Consider the following 22,354-nt stretch of genomic DNA (forward strand, 5'->3'; position numbering starts at 1 on the left):
TGGCTGACCATACCGCCACCGGTACCTCTCCAACCACCGGTATGGATGAGCTTTGCCCAGGCAGGGGAAACCCATTGTCTGCTTCTTCCTCACAAGGACTGAAGAAGGGCTCCTGGCACACCTGCCAGCCAGCTGTAGGACTAAACCTCATCTGCCCCGAGAGCCTTATCGCGTCATGTGAGGGGGACGGTGGGCGGTCGTTACCATGGGGAGGGTGGGTGGGGGTCGGTGGAGGATGTCTGGGAGTTGTTTGGTTGGCTGAGGGACCATTTGAGTTGTTGTGGCCTTTGATTCAGTGCAAGATGATTTAAAAGGGTGGTGTCAGCTGGAACTGTTGAAGAGGTTAAAATTTCAGAATTCCATTCACCTCCATGTGATGTATCTGGGTTTCTGCTTGTCAGAGGAGAGCATAGGTATTTCAAGCTCATTTGGGATTTTAAATTGTTTTTCTAAAGTCTTATTGGGGGAGTATTACACACAGTAACAGGCATGTGGTGGCTGCAGTGTAGAAACCATGAAACCAATTGTTGGTCTAAAATTTATATAGAAAGAATGTATGACTTCCGCATATTTATTATCAAACCAAAAACACCTTTGACTCCAGCTTATAGATTTTGGATAAATTTTTTTGATCAGTTACATTAAACTGCTAACTGCCATTTTTATGTTATTTTTTTAATATAATAGGCCTTCTCCACACAAGAAGAATAGGAGACTGAACCAACAACAAAAGAGTCCATCTCAGATGCATGTATGTATTCTTACTTTTAATGTGGAGACAAATATGAAACTGCTTCTTCAACTGCTTGAATCAAAGGCATCAGCAACACAGTCAAACATACAAAATATGAGTTTTGTACAAATAGCATATTCAGGGCACTCTCACGGGGGTTTATTTGGTGTTTCTCAGATTAATTATTATGTTTATTTATTGTCCATCTTGAGATCTGCCGTAATTGAATGATTGAACAACTAATACCCTTGAAAGAAAACATGCAAGATTTAGTGAAGTCGACGGAAAGTAGAAACTGACAAAGGCTATCATGGAAAGTCAGCAAGAGTTTATTATGGCATGGTCATACGTTACAAAAATGTGCAAGTAGCATTCTCATTTGGTCTAACGAACACCTCAAATCAGTGAACTATGGGAGATGGCACCAAACACGATGTTAACAAGAGCTGCCATGCGGAGAAAAGTTGAGATCTGTGTTCATTAGCGTTGAACGAAATGAGCAGATACTAATAGTGAAGTGTTAATAGTCAGACAGAATTATGAAGTGCATGTTTAGGTGATATTTGTGTTTATCCCATGATTCCTGAGGATAACTTAAACAAAACATGCCCCAATCAAGGACAAAAAACTACTGAGAATCTGGATGTCACGCATTAGCTATACAGAAACCAATTGATGCATTGACACCAATGCTCAGTGCTCTTTTAAATTCCTGTGCTGCAGGTGGTATTGTTACAGATGATTGAACACCTTGGAAATCTCTTTTAATCTGCAAATTGTTTTTAAAAAGACAGTTTTGATAGTAATGTTCATAAAAGCTAAATCAGAATGTTTATATCTTCAGATAGGATAAAGTTATTATCTTTTGATGACATCATCACTTCACATGACGGTCTTGGAAGAGGGGTGGGGGATAAAACTTGCCCATTTATGGTTTTGCACATTGCGGAGGATATAAACCATAGTTTTTTCTTAACATGATTTAGAATTGAACCAGAATGCTAACCAAGTGTAGACCAGGACACAGAGATTGTAATATCTTAAGTGAATGTCAAGGAGAGGTTTGGAACGAGATACTATCCCTTTGTGGGTACAACTGTACGTTTTTTGGGGGGTTTTCTAATTGTCTACTGTTGTCTGCAACGATAACAATGACACAAACTAACAATAACAATGAAAAAGCAACAGAAATTTGAATTGTTATTTCTATTATCTGGGTTATGGTTTACTCTGTAAAAAAAAAAAAAAAAAAAAAGTTTGTTTATAACCAATGCAAGAAAGAGTTGACAGCTGTATGCCTCTATGTGTTGAAGTAATAAACTCAAGGGATTATTCCAACTAATGGGAAACACAACACTGTGTAATTAATGACTTTCGGTGGGAAGCATAACTCTCCCTTCGCAACCTAAAGTAAAAGCTCCAGTCAAAAACTTTAACATGGATGGTATTAGAGAAAAAACACTTGCCAATTGTAAACAGGGAGTGTACAATTTGTTGCAAAGGACAGAGGAAACTTTAATCCAAAACGGATAATTAATGAATTAACAAAAGCCCTTCCTGGATTATTGTGGATTTCTTTCAGAATTTTTGTTGTTGTTTCTTCTCTTATCAGTGGGAGGGGGAGGGGATGAGGCTGGTGTTGTTATTGATCTGTGAAAACAAGGAATGAAAAAGATGTTGTGAATTTGGGCGCTTGGTTTGGTGATCTCTTCGAGCACGTGCAGGCCTTGACAAACACCCGCCAGTAGCAGGCCACTATGTAGGGTGACCACAGCACCARGAACAACAGGGTGATCACGTAGAACATCCTGCCGAGCTGCTTCTCCGCCTTGAACTCCTCCATGCCCAACAGGCGCCGGTTCTGGTTGTGCAAGTTCTGCCGGATGCCCAGCAGGGTGGGCGGCATGGGGCCCCGACCAAAGCCTGCGATCCAGTTGGCTGCCGCCTGGCCGGTGGCGCCAGGCCCATGGAAGGTCCAGTTTTGGCTAATAGCTGGCACCATCTGGACGGGCTTCATCTTGCGGTGCTTGTACTCGAAGAGCAGCAGTTTCATGTAGACCACGTGCGTGGCCAGGATCAGCACGGCCAGCATCAGCATAAAGCCCAGTGTGTCGTTTGCCTTGAAGTAGCGGTGCTCGAAGATGCACTGGTCCTCCTCGCGGATGAACTTGTAGGTGCCCACATCAAAGACAGGTGGGAAGGCCATGGCCACCGACAGTGTCCACACCATGCACACCACCGCCACGCACGTCCAGAAGGTCATGCGCTTGGAGTAGAAGCGGTGGTGGGCGATGGCCATGTAGCGCGTCACGCTGATGCAAAACAACATGAAGGCGGCATGGAAGCAGAAGAGCACGGCCATGAAGGCCACCACCTTGCAGCTGAGCACGCTGTAGGTCCAGGCCGAGCCGTTCTTGATGGACACCAGCACGAAGGGGAAGCAGACGGCCGAGCGGATGGTGTCGGCCAGGCACAGGTCCAGCAGGAAGTAGTAGGGGGCCTTGTGCAGGGCCCGGTCCCTGAGGACCAGCAGAGACACCACCAGGTTCCCCACCAGGCTGATGCAGATGATTAGCCCCAGTAGGACCAGTTTGATGTAGGTGGACACAGCTGACGAAGGGCCCCCGACTGCCATCCCTCCCGTCGTGGCCACCACCGCCGCCAGGGGACCGGCGAGCCCCTCACTGGTCTCGTTGCCATTGGCCATCCCTTTGTCTCCCAGGTTATGCCCACTTCTCTCCTKAAATCCACTCCTCCTTCTCCCTCTCCTCCTCCGCCTCCTCCTCCAGCTGCCCTTTCGTTCGTCCTCGTGGTTGCCTCTCCTTTTGATCTCACATGGAACCGGAGCGCTTCAGTCCGCATTGCCCCATTTTTCACTAAGCCCCTTGTTTCCTGTAGCTCTACCTCTCGTGCCTCTTCTTCTCACAGCTTCAGCTCCTGTAAACAGGAAGTAAGAACAGCAAGCATTAAATGTTTGGATGGACWTCCAGGTCTGACATCAGTGTGGAATAATACAGTGTAAGCGTTTGCAGGGAGTATACTGTATAAGGTTAATATGAGAGGTGTGTGTCTCTTGGGTTTTCTAATAGTAAAATACAATGCTTTTATGATTCCAGCATTGGCCTAGCTGGACTGCAGCAGTTGTTTTGTAAAATGTCATAATCTCCAGGAAGTGGTGGTTATGATATGCAATGATTACCTAACTGTCAATATCGTGCTAGGCCAATATGGAGTTAGGTAAGAGTATGAAGTGTTAGACACAGCCATTCTACCAACCGTGTAACTACCTATATGCAGATGATTAGCCCTAGTAGCCCCAGTTTACATACAGTGGGTTCCAGAATGATTGGATTCCTTGATAAGGATGAGCAAAAAATACAGTATCAAATAAATAATACAAATACTGAGCTAAATTGTATGCTCATTTAATACAAAAAAATCAGAAAGATATGTCAAAATTATTATTTGTCAAAGTTGTTTTCAATACTCCAGCAGCATTTTTTACATTTGGATTTATGTCATTTAGCACAGTGGTTCCCAAACTCTGGGGCCTGTGGGTCCCCCCTCCCCCCCAAAATAAATAAAACAAACTCACGCCGGCTTTCAACTTACTCTTAAAAGTTGTAATGGTAGAATGCACAAGGTGCAATTTGAAATTGGCTAGTGCATCATCAGTTCCTCTTGTCATGTCAGTCATTGCATACCTTAGAGAGCTGTTTATAATTTGTCAGAAATGTCCAGATCAACTAGCCCATGTCAGCTAACGTTTTTTTAGCCCATATATACTGTTGTCAATTTTTTGTCACTCAAATATCACATGACATGGCAAAATGTATAGAATTGCAAGAATATTTGCTTTAAAACTGAAATTTTTTCTTTGCACCCTGACAAAATGTGTAGAATTGCAAGAAATAAGCTTTAAACTGTCACGTTCCTGACCTTATTTACTTTGTTTAGTCTTTGTTTAGTTGGTCAGGATGTGAGCTGGGTGGGCATTCTATGTTTTGTGTTTCTATGTTGGGTTTGTTGTTTGGCCTAATATGGTTCTCAATCAGAGGCAGGTGTTTGTCATTGTCTCTGATTGGGAACCATATTAAGGTAGCCTGTTTTCACTGTTTGTTTGTGGGTGATTGTTCCTGTTCGTGTGTTCATCTGTTCTGTGTTCCCATGTTCAGGACTGTAGCGTTTTCGGTTCCTTCTGTCAGTTTGTTGTTTTTGTTCGTCGTTTAAATATCCTAATTAAAATATGGATTATCATCACGCTGCATTTTGGTCCTTCTCTCTTTCACCCGAAGACAGCCCAATACATAAACCTGCAAAATTCTCTGAACAGTGATGAACAGTGATGGTGCCTATAGCATTGTTCCCCAATGCTGGAAGGGGGGCCCCGAATGAAAAAGTATGGGAACCCCTGTCTTAGGAGAGCTATTTATAACTATTTTAGAAATCTCCAGATCAACTAGACCATGTCAGCTAACGATCCCTTATTAAAGATGATGTCACGATCGTCATGGTAATCATACTCGGAACAAGGCGCAGCGTACGTAGAGTTTCCAACGTGTTTATTAATTGAAATTCACTAAAAAACAATAAAGAGCAACGAAACGTAACGTACTGTAGAGCTCACAGGCATCAACACGAAAGCAAGATCCCAAAAACCAGTGGGGAAATGGCTGCCTAAATATGATCCCCAATCAGAGACAACAATAAACAGCTGCTCTGATTGGGAACCATACAGACAACATAGAAATCAAACACCTAGATAGGAACACTCCCCTAGTCACACCCGACCTAACCAAATAGAGAACAACAAGGCTCTCTATGGTCAGGGCGTGACAGTACCACCCCCCCCCAAAGGTGCGGATCTGGCCGCAAAACCTGAACCAAACGGGAGGGTAGGGGGGGGGGGTGACTAGTTCGGTGCTGCTCCGTGCGGTCTTGCCCCCGCGTGCCTGGACTGGACATCGCGGCAGAGGAAGGCTCCTGCCATGGGAGCGGACCGGACGCCGTGCCAGGACTGGGCACCGGCATAGAGGAAGGCTCCGGCCTTGGGTGGACTGGACGCCGTGCCTGGACTGGACATCGGTGAAGAGGAGGCTCCTGCCCTGGAGCTGAGCTGGACGCCGTGCTCGGACTGGGCATCGGCACAGAGGAAGGCTCCTGCCTGGAGCTGGAGGTTCTGGACGCATTGGACGGCACGCAAGAGGTTCCGGACCGTGGACCGTCACAGGAGGTTCTGGAACTGGACCGTTGCAGGAGGTTCGCGGACTGTGAAACGTGGCCGGCACTCCGACTGTGACACCGTCGCCGGAAGCTCTGGACTGGGAATTGCGTCCGCTGAAGTCTGGAGCTAGGGGGACCGTCCGCCTGAAAGCTTTCTGGACTGGGGACCGTCCCGCCTGAGCCTCTGGAACTGGGGACCGTCGCCTGAAGCTCCTGGACTGGGACCGTCGCGCTGAACGGCTCTTGGACTGGGGACCCGTCGTTCATGACGCTCTGGACCTGGGGACCGTCGCCCTGCCGCTCTTGGAACTGGGTAGGCGGCACTGGAGGCCTGATGCGTGGGGCCGGCACAGGTGGCACCAGACTGGTGACACACACTTCAGGGCGAGTGCGGGGAGCAGGCACAGGACGTACCTGACTGGGAAGGCGTACTTGAGGGAGAGTGCGAGGAGCAGGCACAGGACGTACCGGACTGGGGACACACACTTAAGGGAGAGTGCGAGGAGCAGGCACAGGACGTACCGGACTGGGGACACGCACTTCAGGGAGAGTGCGAGTAGCAGGCACAGGACGTACCGGACAAGGGACACGCACTTCAGGGAGAGTGCGAGGAGCAGGTACAGGACATACTGGGCTGTGGAGGCGCACTGGAGACCTGGTGCGTAGAACCGGCACAAATTGTACCGGAACAATGACACACTTCGCACGGCGAGTGCGGGGAGCTGGCACAGGACGTACTGGGCTGTGTATGCGCACTGGAGACCTGGTGTGTAGAACTGGCACAAATCGTACCGGAACGGTGACCCACACTTCAGGGCGAGGGCGTGGAGGAGACACAGGACGTACCGGACTGGGGAGGCGCACTGGAGGCCAGATGCGTGAAACTGATGCAGATGACACCGGACTGGTGTCACGCTCCTCAGCACGCCCGCTCTGCAGCACTCTCATCGCCACCACCTCTCTCCGGAATCTTTCGTCGAGTTCCTCCTTCGACTCCCTGACGGTCTCTGGCTCATTCCTCGGCTCCGCCGACCACCCCGTGTGCCCACCCCCCAAATATTTTGGGGGGGCTGTCTTTTGGGCTTACTCTGTGGCCGCGAACCCCGGCGTCGTCGCTGTCCTCCCTTCTCTCCCTGCGTCTGCTTCCACGGAAGGCTTTCGTCTCCAGCCATAATTTCCTCCCAAGTCCAGGATGTCTTCTCCTCCTTTAATTCCTCCCAAGCCCAGGATACCTTCTCTTCCCGGGCACGCTGCTTGGTCCTGTTGTGGTGGGATCTTCTGTCACGATCGTCGTGGTAATCATACTCGGACCAAGGCGCAGCGTACGTAGAGTTCCACATGTTTATTAATTGAAACTCACAAAAACAATAAAGAGCAACGAAACGTGACGTACTGTAGAGCTCACAGGCATCAACATGAAAGCAAGATCCCACAAAAACCAGTGGGGAAATGGCTGCCTAAATATGATCCCCAATCAGAGACAACGATAAACAGCTGCCTTTGATTGGGAACCATACCAGGCCAACATAGAAATCAAAACACCTAGATAGGAACACCCCCCCCCCCTAGTCACACCCCGACCTAATCAAAATAGAGAATAACAAGGCTCTCTATGGTCAGGGCGTGACAGATGAGGACAAAAGACTGTATAAAATTAATAATACAAATACTGAGCTATATTGTATGCTACCAAAAAATAGAACAATTACAGTATATTATTTTATACTAATACTATTGCTCAGAGAAAGAGGTTTTGTTCAACAAGTAATAAAAAATATAAAAAAGATATTGATCAAAATGATTGGATCATCTGTTTTCAATACTCCAGCACCCTCCCCCTGCGAGGATAATGACACTGAGCCTTTTTCTAAAATGTTTTATGAAATTAAAGAACACATTGGGAGGGATCTTGACCATTCCTCCATTCAGAATCTTTCCAGGTCCTAGATATCCTTCATCTGTGCTTATGGACTGCCCTCTTCAATTCAAACAACACATTTTCAATGGTGTTCAATTCTGGAAACTGAGATGGCCATTGCAAAATGTTGATTTTGTGGTAAATTAACAATTTCTTTGTGGATTTTGGTGTGCGCTTGTGGTTGTTGTCTTGCTAGAAGATCCACTTGCGGCCTCTGGGCAGAGGCAACCAGATTTTTGACTTGGAATGGCCTAAGGTCCCTCCCAATGTGTTCTCCAATCWCATAAACATTTTAGAAAAAGGCTCAGTGACTTTATCCTCGCAGGGGGAGGGTGCTGAGCAGCTAGGCAAAAATGGAGGAAAACTAAACTTCCGGAGAACCTATCATCCTTCCACTCCCTCCTCTTTACCTTCTCTTCTGTATCCTCTGCTAAAGCCACTTTCTATCACTCTTAATTCCAAGCCTCTGCCTCCAACCCTGGGAAACTCTTTTCCACCTTCTCCTTCCTCTTTAATCCTCCACCTCCTCTCTCTCCTTCCTCTCTTGATAAAAAGGTTGATGACTACCACTCCTCATTCACTCAGCATACTGAGTCCACTGGTCCCACTCACACAGAACTCCCCTACGCCTTGACCTCTTTCTTCCCTCTCTCCAGCTGAAATCCCGCTGAAATCCAGCTGCCCAACAACATGCCCACTCGACAGTCATTCCCTCTTCCCTTCTCCAGACCATCTCTGGAGACCTTCTCCCATTCCTCCCTCATCAACTCATCCCTGACCACTGGCTGCGTCCCCTCTGACTTCAAGAGGGCCAGAGTATCTCTCCTCCTCAAGAAACCAGCACTCAACCCCTCTGATCAGTATCCCTTCATTCTTTTCTTTCCTAAACACTTGAGCGTGCTTTCTCTGACCAACTCTCTCGTTATCTCTCTCAGAACAATCTTCTTGACACTAATCAGTCAGACTTCAAGACGGGTCACTCAACTGAGACTGCTCTTCTCTGTGCCAAAGCTGACTCTCTCTCTCTGCTGTTCTCATCCTCCTCGATCTATCTGCTGCCTTCGACACTGTGAATAACCAGACCCTCCTCTCCACCCTCTCAGGATTGTGCGTCTTATGCTCTGCACACTCCTGGATTGCATCCTGCTTGGCATGTGCTCTTACCAGGTGGCGCAGAGAGGATCTGTGTCTGCACCATGTGCTCTCACTACTGGTGCCCCCCAGGGCTCAGTTCTAGGTCCTCTCCTCTTTTCTCCATACACCAAGTCACTCGGCTCTGTCATATCCTCTCATGGTCTCTTCTATCATTGCTATGCGGATGACACTCAACTGCTTTTCTCATTCCCCCCTTCTGACACCCAGGTGGCAACATGCATCTCTGCGTGCCTGGCAGATATCTCAGCGTGTATGTCAGCCCGCCACCTCAAGCTCAACCTCAACAAGACGGAGCTACTCTTCCTCCCAAGACCTCTCCATCACGTTTGAAAACTCTACTGTGTCCCCCTCCCAGAATGCAAAAGACCTTGGTGTGACCCTTGACAACACCCTGTCGTTCTCTGCAAACATCAAAGCAGTGACTCTCTCCTGCAGGTTCATGCTCTACAACATCCGTAGAGTACGACTTTTCCTCACACAGGAAGAGGCGCAGGTCCTAATCCAGTCACTCGTCATATCCCTTCTGGACTACTGCAACTCTCTGCTTGCTGGACTCCCCGCGTGTGCCATCAAACACCTACAACTTATCCAGAACACTGCAGCCCATCTAGTGTTCAACCTCCCAAGTTCTCTCTTCACTTCACTCCTCCATACACTCCACTGGCTTCCAGTCGAAGCGGGCATCCACTACAAGACCATAGTACCTGCCTATGGAGCAGCAAAGGGAACTGCCCTGCTCTAACTTCAGGCTATGCTCAAACCCTACATCCAAACCTGAGCGCTCTGTTCTGCCACCTCTGGTCTCTTGGTTGTCCCACCCCTACGGGAGCAGTGGTCAAAGCTCTCCTCTGGTCTGGCACCCCAATGGTGGAACCAGCTTTCCCCTGATGCTAGGACAGCACTGTCCATGCCCATCTTACGAAAATGTCTGAAAACCTACCTCTTCAAAGAGTATCTTAAATAATACATCTGCCTTATGTCTCAGCTAGTTTGAGATGAATGCACTAACCGTAAGTTGCTCTGGATAAGAGCGTCTGCTAAAAAAAAAGAAAGACTAAAATGCAAATGGTTCTGGAGTATTGAAAACAGGGGATCCAATAATTTTGACCCATATCTTTTTTATATATTTTTTGCATTACTTGTTTAACAAATGAGCATACAATTTAGCCCAGTATTTGAATTATTTATTTTATACAGTATTTTTTGCTCATCGTTATCAAGGGATCCAATAATTCTGGACCCCACTGTATGTAGTACATCGTAATAATAAGGTATGTTATTCTATTTCAGTTAACTCTTTAAGGGATAGTTCGGGATCTTGACAATGAACCCCTTTATCTACTTCCCCAGAGTCAGATGGACCCGTGGATACAATTATTATTATTTTTCACTAACCTAACGCTAGTTAGAATTGGCTCGCAAAACTACCTCTAACTTCCTTCATACTGGACGCAGAGACATACAAATGGTATCCTGAACTATCCCTTTAACTAATTTYCCATCTTTATGTCCAAGTCTGTCCCACCTTCCCCACCCTTTACCCCGAAATAACGTTCTGACTGTAGTTGTTTACAACATTAATACATTGTATTAAAGGCCCTATCTTCGAGCATTATTCAAGGCCTGTAATACAGAATCAAATGTCATAATAGTGGAGGAAGATGTTCAAGTCATCATCCTCGGAATTACACAAATCATTTGTCCCATGGAATCAATCAATTGTTTCTACAAGGGGTGAAACAGGGCTCACATAGGCATCTGCTGTAGCATGCTGTGGAACATCTTCTCCTTACCAAGACCTGACTTAAGACCCTCAAAAAGACACCAAATCTTATCAGCTGTTTTCCTCCCACCTCCACACGCTACATGGCATGCCAGCAACTAGTCTGTCACGGTAATTACCTCGCTTGTTGCTAGGCTACAACAACCTTACAATATTTGGTGTGTGTTGTGTGTGTGTGTTGTGGGTGTGTGTGTGTGTGGTGTGTGTGTGTGTGTTGTGTGGTGTGTGTGTGTGTGTGGTGTGTGTGTGTGTGTGTGTGTGTGTTGTGTGTGTGGTGTGTGTGTGTGTTGTGTGTGTGTGAAGGAGATGGGGGAAAACAAATCACTTGTGAAGTTGAGATGGCATTTGCTTGATGAAGCCTCATTGGTGCAGTCACTTTGGGGACCACTGACCGGGCATTTCCAAAAGAGGTTGCATTGCACAGTGACACTTGAGATGTACAGTATGTCTGATAGCTCAGTGGTGTGCATGTGTAGGTGTCTGTGCATGCTCTCTTGTGTATGAGTGGGTGTGTGTGTGTGATGGGAGTCAATCGGTATTGACCCCTCCACCACCATCATTTGTATTGATGAAACCTTCGGAAGTGATCGGGGGAATGTACAGGTGATGATTATGGAGTATGTGAGTCCTACAGGAGAGAGAAGGGCTTAGAACCATTGTTTCACCGCAGGCATACTAATGTATTTCTGTCACAGTAATTACAGCAGCTTGTTGCTAGGCTACAGGACCATTCTGCCTTGTTCTGTGTTATTCTCTCTGTGTGTGTGTGTGTGTGTGTGTGTGTGTGTGTGTGTGTGTGTGTGTGTGTGTGTGTGTGTGTGTGTGTGTGTGTGTGTGTGTGTCGTGTCTGTCGTGTCTGTCGTGTCTGTCGTGTCTGCCTGTCTGTCTGTCTGTCTGTCTGTCTGTCTGTCTGTCTGTCTGTAAGACTATATGAACTATTGTGATGAATGGTGGGGGCATTGATAGTTTCAGATGGAGAATAGCTATTGTTTCGTTTTTTCTGGGGAGTGCATACCATATGAGAAAGCCAATGAAGGTATCACATAATAAACTGTTTTCAGTTATAAGTGCACCCATAGTTAGTTCTCAAAGTCTATGATAACACTTCAGAAAATGTCTTAGTAAACAATTCATTATATGTAGAGTAAAATTATTATATACATTTTGAATAATTTCTAAAACATTTATAAGCATACCTGAGTATTTATGATGGCGTTCTAATTAAAGGTATTATAAAGTGCTAACACAGTTACTCATAATAACCCAGTGGTCCCTGATGAGCCCAGTTCTCCTTCATTTAAAAATAAAACCCATATTATTGAATAATAATGCTTATATTAATGAATAAGAGCTGAAATACATAAATGTACACTACTGGTCAAAAGTTTTCGAACACCTCTCATTCAAGGGTTTTTCTTTAATTTTACTATTTTTTACTATTTACTATTGTAGAATAATAGTGAAGATATCAACACTATTAAATAACACATATGGAATCATGTAGTAAACAAAAAAAGTGTTAAACAAATCAAAATATATTTTATATTTGAGATTCTTCAAATAGCCACCCTTTGCCTTGATGACAGCTTTGCACACTCTTGGCATTCTCTCAACCAACTTCATGAGGTAGTCACCTGGAATGCATTTCAATTAACAGGTGTGCCTTCTTAAAAGTTCATTTATGGAATTTCTTTCCTTCTTAATGCATTTGAGCCAATCCAGTTGTGTTGTGACAAGGTAGGAGGAGTATACAGAAGATATACCTATTTGGTAAAAGACCAAGTCCATATTATGGCAAGAACAGCTCAAATAAGCAAAGAGAAATGACAGTCCATCATTACTTTAAGACATGAAGGTCAGTCAATCTGGAACATTTCAAGAACTTTGAAAGTTTCTTCAAGTGCAGTCGCAAAAACCATCAAGCGCTATGATGAAACTGGCTCTCATGAGGACCGCCAAAGGAATGGAAGACCCAGAGTTACCTCTGCTGCAGAGAATAAGTTAATTTGAGTTACCAGCCTCAGAAATTGCAGCCCAAATAATGCTTCACAGAGTTCAAGTAACAGACACATCTCAACATCAACTGTTCAGAGGAGACTGAGGGAATCAAGCATTCATGGTCGAATTGCTGCAAAGAAACCACAACTAAAGGACATCAATAAGAAGAAGAGGCTTGCTTGGGCCAAGAAACACGAGCAATAGATATTAGACCAATGGAAATTTGTCCTTTAGTCTGGAGTCCAAATTTGAGATTTTTAKTTCCAACCGGATGGTCTCGGCATTGGTATTTCACACTGTAAAGCATGGAGGAGGAGGTGTTATGGTGTGGGGGTGCTTTGCTGGTGACACTGTCTGTGATTTATTTAGAATTCAAGGCACACTTAACCAGCATGGCTATCACAGCATTCTGCATCGATACACCATCCCATCTGGTTTGTGCTTAGTGGGACTATCATTTGTTTTTAAATAGGAAAATGACCCAACACACCTCCAGGATGTGTAAGGGCTCTTTTACCAAGAAGGAGAGTGATGGAGTGCTGCATCAGATGACCTGGCCTCCACAATCACCAGACCTCAACCCAATTGCTCAGCATATGTGGGAGCTCCTTCAAGACTGTTGGAAAAGCATTCCTGATTGAGAGAAGCTGATTGAGAGAATGCCAAGATTGTGCAAAGCTGTCATCAAGGCAAAGGGTGGCTATTTGAAGAATCCCAAATATAAAATATATTTTCATTTGTTTAACCCTTTTTTGGTTACTACATGATTCCATATATGTTATTTCATAGTTTTGATGTCTTCACTATTATTCTACAATGTAGAAAATAGTACAAATAAAGAAAACCCCTTGAATGAATAGGTGTTCTAAAACATTTGACCAGTAGTGTACCTTTAAACCAATTTCAATATGGCATATTAAAAAAAAATTCTACTCATTTTGCTGCTTATGTTGCTTATGCCTGGAGGCCAAAAAGGTATAAGAKAAATAGGCATATGAAGAATAGATTATTAATATACAGAAAGATGTGAGTGGAAAAGGAGTTCAAACGATGGGGAAAAACAAAGATATTGATGAGGTAAGATTACATCATCATGTGTAGGCCTATATAATTTTGATTGCAAAATTAATATACTGGCTATAGGGRTATAAGAGCTTCACAGGTATACCGAAAGGCTATAGATCATGAAGGGAGGGGCCTGGAGAAATTGGAGTGGGTTGGTGGTAGCTGAGCCATTGTCAAGAACTGGATAGCAACAGCAATAGAGTACTGCTGCCATGGTCGCGGTGGGAGGAGGCGACGCGGAATTCACCAACCAAAGGAGCCGGAATCACTCTGACACTGTTCATCACCGACCGAATGCAATTATAAACAACGGTATTAGAATATGAATAAACACATCCGGGGCTAGGGAAAATACAATAGGTTTAGAGGTGGGCTTGACGCGTCATGTTTGAAGTTAAGTAAATGCATGAACAATTGCGAATAGGCCTAGAGCCTATGGTAGACTGGGTCATTTGAAGCATTCAACTTGATCCAATCCTTTCACAATTCATGAACAGATGATGTTGATAATAATTCATCAACGAGGGCTGATGACGAGACCCCAACACCCCAGTTGCATCGCATTCGCAAATGGGTAGACCTGTATCGATGCTGTCATAACGGAAATTTGACCAGTGAATAATATAGCTACCGATTGATATAGCCTCGTGTCCATAATGCGGTTCCCCGTTGTAATTTAGCATAGGGCATAGATCACACAAATGGCACTTAAATCTGCAGTGGTGTGTGTCGACTATAATAACCAGAAGATATTAAGGGCCTACATGTACAGTTTGTTTATGGCATGCGTCATGGGGCTGCATGAATCATAACAGAAATAGGCTATGTTGTAGCCCCAAAAATGGGTTTCACACACGTTAACGAATTAACCAGGTACCTGAGGGAAAACATAAGGCTACGTGGGGCCTAKGAGTAATAACAAAAACACCGAAACAAAAAAAATGACATAGGAAGGTGAAAGGAAATCTTACCTTATTTATTATGCTTGTCCTCGAGACAAAGGTTTAGGATTTTATTCTAGGCCGCTTGTTGCAGTCCACATTAAATATAAAATGATTCAAAGATCATGGTAAAGCAACAGTAAATGGCATAGAGGGGTCAACAAAACGAGCATAAATTCCAAATATAATCCACAATGAATGTCGACATCCTTCACAATTAAATGACTGAAAACATCATTTATACAGGGTATTGTCACCTCAGTAGAATCAGATCTTAATGCACATATACTTTTACTTTTGCAAGGCTCCCCCGTCAATTAAGCCTGTTGCAGACTTCTTAAATAAACACAGGTTTTAAAGAACAAAAAGGATCGTTTCCTCTTTTTTCGTGTGCATGTCATGTCTTCGGGTTTTCCATAAAGCTCTCCCAATGTTCAGCAATAAATTCCCATCACACTGACAGAATAGAACAAATGGGTAAATTCCAATTCTGACAATCTTTTCTGTTTTCAAATACTTATTTCTCGGTGAATGTCATCAACTGGATCCTATCACTGGTAAACGCATCTCAATTTTGAAAATAACGGTGGTCATATTACAGAACATCACGCTTTTATTGTGGGGCTTGCTCTGCTTGTTGGATTCTCCATCAAAAAAAGAGACGCCTTTTTTCGACCATTCTAGTCTCTTGTGATTTTATATTTTCAGTGATAACCCATCCTCTTCCATATTCAACTGTAGGCCAATATGCGGACTCCGTTCAGAGTGCAGTCATCCTTTTTGAAAATATGTACACTGTAGGCGCCCTATATATTTAAAAATGCACCCGTCTGGTTTGGTCTTTGATGGGATTGAAAAAACGATTCATTGTTTGCGGTGATAAATCCCAAATCCCAGGTCTTTCACGGACATGTCAAGTCGTTCGGAATCCATCCTCAGTCATTGTATAAATAATGAAAACTAGAAATGACCTAAATGAAATGGCTGTTAGCAATGGTGAATTGGAAACAGCGGCTCTCGTCTATGCGCGGAACCTCGGGTTTTCCTCGGCTCCCTTCGGAATTAGCGATGTAAGATTCGGGATCTTTCGGAATAGGACAGGCGCGTGGTACGGTGTTCTAGAGAAAAAAAGAATCCGTGTGATACACAATCAGTCACATAACTTCACTACATGGAAAGGATATTGGAAATAGTATCTCCCCTCTTCATGATGTGACAGTTTGAAGTTACTGTGCCCTTTTTTTTTTTAACAAAGCATATATTTCAACTGCTGTAGGCTATTGTTTTTAATGTTGTTGCTTTCCCATCATGGTGGTAGGCCCTATAATAAAGTATTACTTGACCTGATCATGTGATAGCAAAGTATATTTATATGTAAATATAGATTGTTTATACAGTGAGCTCCAAAAGTATTGGGACAGTGACAATTGGATTTGAAATTATATGAGGTTAAAGTGCAGACTGTCAGCTTTAATTTGAGGGTATTTTCATCCATATTGGTGAACCGTTTAGAAATTACAGCACTTTTTGTACATTGGCCCCCCATTTTAAGGAACCAAAAGTATTCGGACAAATTCCCTTATATGTGTATTAAAGTAGCGAAAAGTTAAGTATTTGGTCCCATTTTCATAGCACGCAATGACTACATCAAGCTTGCGACTCTACATATTTGTTGAATGCATTTGCTGTTTGTTTTGTTTATATTTTGTGCCCAAAAGAAATGAATGGTAAATAATGTTTAGAAACATATTCTATTCTTATTTACAATAAAAGTGACTCCAAAATGACACAATGCATTATTTATCATAGCCATTGTATCATTTCAAATCCAAAGTGTTGGAGTACAAAGCCAAAACAACAACAAATGTGTCACTGTCACAATACTTTTGGAGCTCACTATATATCAAGGGTCAGACTGAAGCAACAGCTGCCACTCTAGAGAGCTAAAGAAAAAGTCAGGTGCACTGTTATTTCTCATCTGGCTTTAGTTTAGATGACTTTCTGTTTAGATTCTTTTTTTTTTTTACTTGAATCATCCTCATCATCATAATAATCATCATCATCATCGTCATTATAATCATAATCATCATCCTCAACCCCATCCTCATCCTTATCATCATTATTATCACCATCATCACTATCATCATCTCTACAAATACTTCCATAGTATTAGTGAAGGTCAGACTGCATTGTGGAGGCATCAGACCACATGGCTTCACCAGGTGATGTTGATATTGACATAAAAAGCGGTGATGTAAGTCACTTCCCTTGTAAGGCTCTTGGTGCCCAATCATTTAATCCTGCTCTAAATCCCTGGTTAAAAGGTGTTTTGTCTCGGCATGACACAACACTGTGCCGAGTGCCGTCATGCCTGCCTCGACAGCTGTCTAAACCGCTGGAAGCTAGGGGACCAGATGGCATCTCCTGACAAAGGGAAATATTTAGGAAAGAGAGCCGGACACAGAGTAACTCTCCCAAAAATCATAGCAACAATCCATTGGAGGTTTTTCTTCATTCTGTGGGGCCGGGGAAGAATGTAAAACTGTCTTTTTTCAATTTAATTTGGGTCCTAGTATAAGCTTGTTCAGCCAAGGTCAATGTCAAAGTAAATGGTGAATATGACATAGTAATGGACTTCTAGGAACTTCTTGCCGTTGTGTGTATGGCAAACGAGGCATATAGTGTGCATCCGCCAACCGGGAAGCCTGGTCCCAGGTAAGATCTTGGCTGGRAGGCAAAGTGAACTGTAGCCTGTCCCTACTGGTCATGATTCCTGGACAACTGTTCCTATCTTTCTCGACAGACCATAAAAAAAGAGCTGAATATCATATGGAGTAGTCTTTGAACCTGCAGTCTTCGATGTGTAGGCTAATGATCTGGGGAGTCTAGGACTCAATATATCTGGAAGAACAGGGCTTATCAACCCCCATTGTTTTATATTTTATGGTACTAATATTAAGATGAGAATATAGTAGTAAGCATAGCAAAACTATGGATTGCAGATTCTGTATGTCTTTAGAATACTTTATTAATACAATTACTTAAATCTGTAATTTGGGTGAACTTTCCCTTTAACAGAGATGGTTCATCTCTCTCAATAGCCTTGTACTCACATGTTTATGGTTCATCTGTTGGCATGACAACAGTGTTGTCTGAATGGTCTGTGAAACTGACGGGTATTTCCCTAGAATGGGGGCCAGACTTAGGTTTATATTGAATGAGAATATAAAATACTGTTGTGTAATGTTTACCATTGGTTAGTTAGAATTAAATCAAATGACCTCAACGTTGTTATACTGTATACGGTGGTACTGGAACTAAAACATCTCAATTCCATCTGCATTAATCAACGTCAATGTTAGCTCTGTACATGATGAACCACATATGAATATTACCAAGTAAAGTCATTATCTAACTCTATATAACTCTGTACTAAATTACTAATACTGTATGTTGGCCATTGTCATAAAATAGTAATAGAAAAGGCGACCTTGAAATTTGATGAGACTATTTTCAATGACAAGTTATTAATACACCAAGGCTAATGAGTTCTGAAATAAGTTTTAGGACAAAACATTTGGTCAATCTGTATTCAGTCAAAGTCATATGATATCAATGGATATATTTCTGTAATTTTCAGTGTATTTTGTTGCTTCAGTTAGCAGATTAAACTATTGGTTTTTAACAAATAGATTTGTGATGATGAATGAAAATAGGCCTACTATCATACAGTTACTGTTACAGAATTTCCAAATTATATCCTAAAAATTTGAAAAACACACCAGGGCATTAATTAAATAACAGTTATGAAAAACTAGCCCCACATAGGTTTTTGTCAAGGCCTGTATTCAGTTGTTATCTAATAAGGGTAATGTTTAATAAGAATGTATTGAAAATGAAATTGAGATGCTCAAGTAGACAGCTTCCTTGCAACTTCCTGTGGTGTATTTTAGATAGATGACCTTTGAAAACCTGAAAAAGAACTTTTCAGAACAAAGTGTTTACACCTGCTTAGAACGTCGTACTTTACCTCGCGTGGGCTTCCCCGTTGCGTAATGGACTATTTTTCGTTGGTTATGTTAATGTTTCCTCTGTAAAATGCCATGCTAACAATATTTGGTGGTGATGGTGGTATTAATGATAATGATGATCATCATCTTTATTACAGAATAAAAGAAGAAGTAAAGTAGACACAACAACAGCAAGAAATTAAATTTCTCATAAGAAATACACATTTTGATGTCATCAGTTGTAACATTGATATTTTCATAAACTGTTTAATTCTAAAATGATACTGATCAGTCTACTACCCAATGGTAAACATTGCACAACTTCTTGCAGTAGCTTATATTCTCATTCAATATAAACCTACGTCTGGCCTTCATTCTAGTGAACTTTTCATGCTTTTACTGTTTTGAGCATATACTACTGTACGTCACAATGAAAATGTAACCTTCAGCAAGTCACGATTATGACACACTTGAGGTCAACAACTGCCTACTTTCACCACCACTCCTCTCACGCGAGGAAAGAGGAAAAGTTGAATCAGAGACATATTCATTTCATTATGAATCACTTTCAAATTAATATGTAGGAGGTAAGGATGCAAATTCACAAAAAAGTACTTTTCGAATGCCTTGTAAGCAAGTATCAATACAGTATGTGTGGTCAGGAATGTCAGAATGTGTGGTAAAAGACGGAACAATCTGTGTCCTTTCTCTGTTCCACCGCAGAATGAGGTTAATTTCATTGTTTTCCCTCAGCTGTGTTTTACATTCACACGAGAATACAAGTTTCAGGCGAATGTGTCTTGGTACACATGATAAATCCTACTCCTCATAGCCAGTCCAAGAGTTAAATGGGTAAAAGGAGTTAGGAGAGTACTCTGGAAAGTTATTTAGGGATGTGGTTTGGAGACAGTGCTGGGTAATTGTAGGCTAGATGCAGGGTTTAGAGCCTGCAGATAGCACTGCAGAGAGTGAGGCCCCTCAGGGTCATGGTGTCCCGTAACGTGGTCTCATAGACTAGACATAACATAGTAAATGTAAATCCGGGACACTCAAATTAGTAAAATATGTTACATTTGGTATGGTTATATAAGACAGATGGTTACTTAAGGCAAAAATGAAAGTGGTTGGTCAGCGTGGATGGGTGGGTGTATAATGCGAATGTCTAGCAAACCAAAGGTTGAAAGTTCTCATAACTTTAGCATTTAAGCTAATTAGCACACTTACTAATTTTTTGCTACTTTGCAACTACTTAGCATGTTAAGTAACACAAATGTCTAGCATTCCGAAGGTTGTGAGTTTGATTCTCATCACAGACAACTTTAGAATTTTAGCTAATAAGCAACTTTTCAACTGCATACTACTTTTTAGCTACTTTGCAACTACTTAGCATTTTAGCTAACCCTCCCTCTAACCCAAACCTTAACCCTTTTTTGGTTAACCCTTCCCCTAACCCTAACCCTTTAACCTAACTCTAAACTAAACCCTAACCTTAACCCTAACCCCTAGCCTAGCTAATCAACAGTATCACAACACAAACTCTTTCTGTACACTGCCATTGTCACGCCCTGATCTGTTTTACCTGTCCTTGTGATTGTCTCCACCCCCTCCAGGTGTCGCTTATTTTCCCCAGTGTATTTATCCCTGTGTTTCCTGTCTCTCTGTGCCAGTTCATCTTGTCTGTTTCAAGTCAACCAGCGTGCTATTCTTTCTTTTACTAGTCTTCCCGGTTTTGACCCTTGCCTGTTTTCTGGACTCTGTACCCGCCTGCCTGCCCTGACCTCGAGCCTGCCTGCCACTCTGTACCTCCTGGACTCTGATCTGGTTTTGACCTTTTGCCTGTCCACGACCATTCTCTTGCCGCCCCTTTTGGAACTAATAAATATCAAACACTCAAACCATCTGCCTCCCGTGTCTGCATCTGGGTCTGGCCCTGAGCCCTTATAGCCATTGTGGCTTGAAGGATTTGTTTGGAATGAAATAGGTTGTGTTTCAGACKATTGAGGGTAGGGTAAGTCACTTAAATCATGCAAGCCCTATTTGTGTCAAACCTGTCCCAGTTACAGTTACAGTCACATCCCAAATTATTGGCACTCTTGATAAAGATGAGCATAAAAGACAGTTTAAAATAGAAATTCCAAGTACTGAGCTATATTGTATGATATATATATATATTTTATTATATTATTTTAAACTAATACAATTGATCAGAGAACTTGTTTAACAAGTCATATTTATTCCCTCCTCAAAAAGATAGGGGTCGAAATTATTGGCACCCCTGTTTTCAGTACCTTTCTATACCTCACCTTGGGAGGATAACGGCACTGAGCATTTTTCTAAAATGTTTTATGAGATTGGAGAACACATTAGGAGGGATTGTAGACCATTCCTCCTAAAAAATGTTGATGTCAAATTATTGTGACCTTCCATAGCTTCCTGTTTCACTGRGGTATAGCTCTTTGGCCATGCAGTGTTTGGCCTCAAATGAAGGATGCATATGCAGAAAAAAACCTCATACCTATTGTAAAATATGGTGGTGGATCTTTGATGTTATGGGGCCGTTTTGCTTCCACTGGTCTTGGGGCCCTTGTTAAGGTCAATGGCATCATGAACTCTACCTAGTACCAGGATATTTCAGCCAACAACCTGGTTGCCTCTGCCAGGAGGCTGAAACTTGGCCGCACGTGAATCTTCCAACAAGACAATAACCCCAAGCACACATAAAAATCCACAAAGAAATGCTTAATTGACCCACAAAATGAAAATGTTATTCTATTATTTGTTAAACAAAATATTTTTTTCTGAGCATTKTACTAGTATAAAATAATATATTTTAAAAATGTTTTTTTATTTTTTATATATGTATTATTTATTTTATACAGTCTTTTTTGCTCATCTTTATCACGTGTGCCAATAATGTTGGATGTGAATGTATGTAGTACATTTTTATTCTGTTGGCAGGCTCAAACTTTTTTTGAGAAAGCTTTTCTTACCTTCCAGTAACTTCCAGGTATAAATACAGACTGGATTCTGCAAACACACATTTTATACATCTGTTCCCTCTCTCACACATTGCGTGAGGCATCTTTAGGTGAGTGTTGAATGAAGGGGATCATGATTTTGCATTGTTCATGGTCTCTGTAATCTTAATTTGAGCATGTTATTGCTTTTATGCAAATTTATTTCAAGAATGCAACTCGTCATGGCTAACCACTGTGTTAACACACACTGAATTATACACGGCCACATGATTATGTTTAGTCTGTATCAATAACTTTCAAATATAGCTATTGTAAAAGTTACCTGAATGTGATGTGTTGGAAAAGTAAAAATAAGATACTTTTGAAAGAGATCAGCATCAATGTTAAAATATACTTTAACAAAAGACAAAACATGCAGATAGGTTTTTGTTTACTTGCCTAAAATAGTAATAATTAATGATGAATTAAAATATGAAGTAATTGTAATATCATCTCATCACAGAAATATACTATTGATAAACCTTACATTGTGTATATTTATGAACCTGTT

At 42.4% G+C, this 22,354-nt stretch overlaps 1 protein-coding gene across 1 annotated transcript in view; it reads right to left on the reverse strand.

The window, feature by feature from the left end:
- The window catches only part of LOC111976898 (probable G-protein coupled receptor 173), a 19,135-nt gene extending 3,225 nt beyond the window's left edge, over window positions 1–15,910 (reverse strand). Inside the window, exons 1-2 of the mRNA XM_024006047.2 lie at window positions 14,847–15,910; window positions 2,452–3,670 (exon numbers count right to left, since the gene is read on the reverse strand). Coding sequence (XP_023861815.2) covers window positions 2,452–3,440 — 989 coding nt within the window. The 5' untranslated portion in view covers window positions 3,441–3,670; window positions 14,847–15,910. The remainder of the gene's footprint in view (window positions 1–2,451; window positions 3,671–14,846) is intronic.
- Window positions 15,911–22,354: the final 6,444 nt, after the last annotated feature.

This window comes from Salvelinus sp. IW2-2015, linkage group LG17 (genome assembly GCF_002910315.2).
Source record: "Salvelinus sp. IW2-2015 linkage group LG17, ASM291031v2, whole genome shotgun sequence".
In the NCBI taxonomy this organism is placed as follows: Eukaryota; Metazoa; Chordata; class Actinopteri; order Salmoniformes; family Salmonidae; genus Salvelinus; species Salvelinus sp. IW2-2015.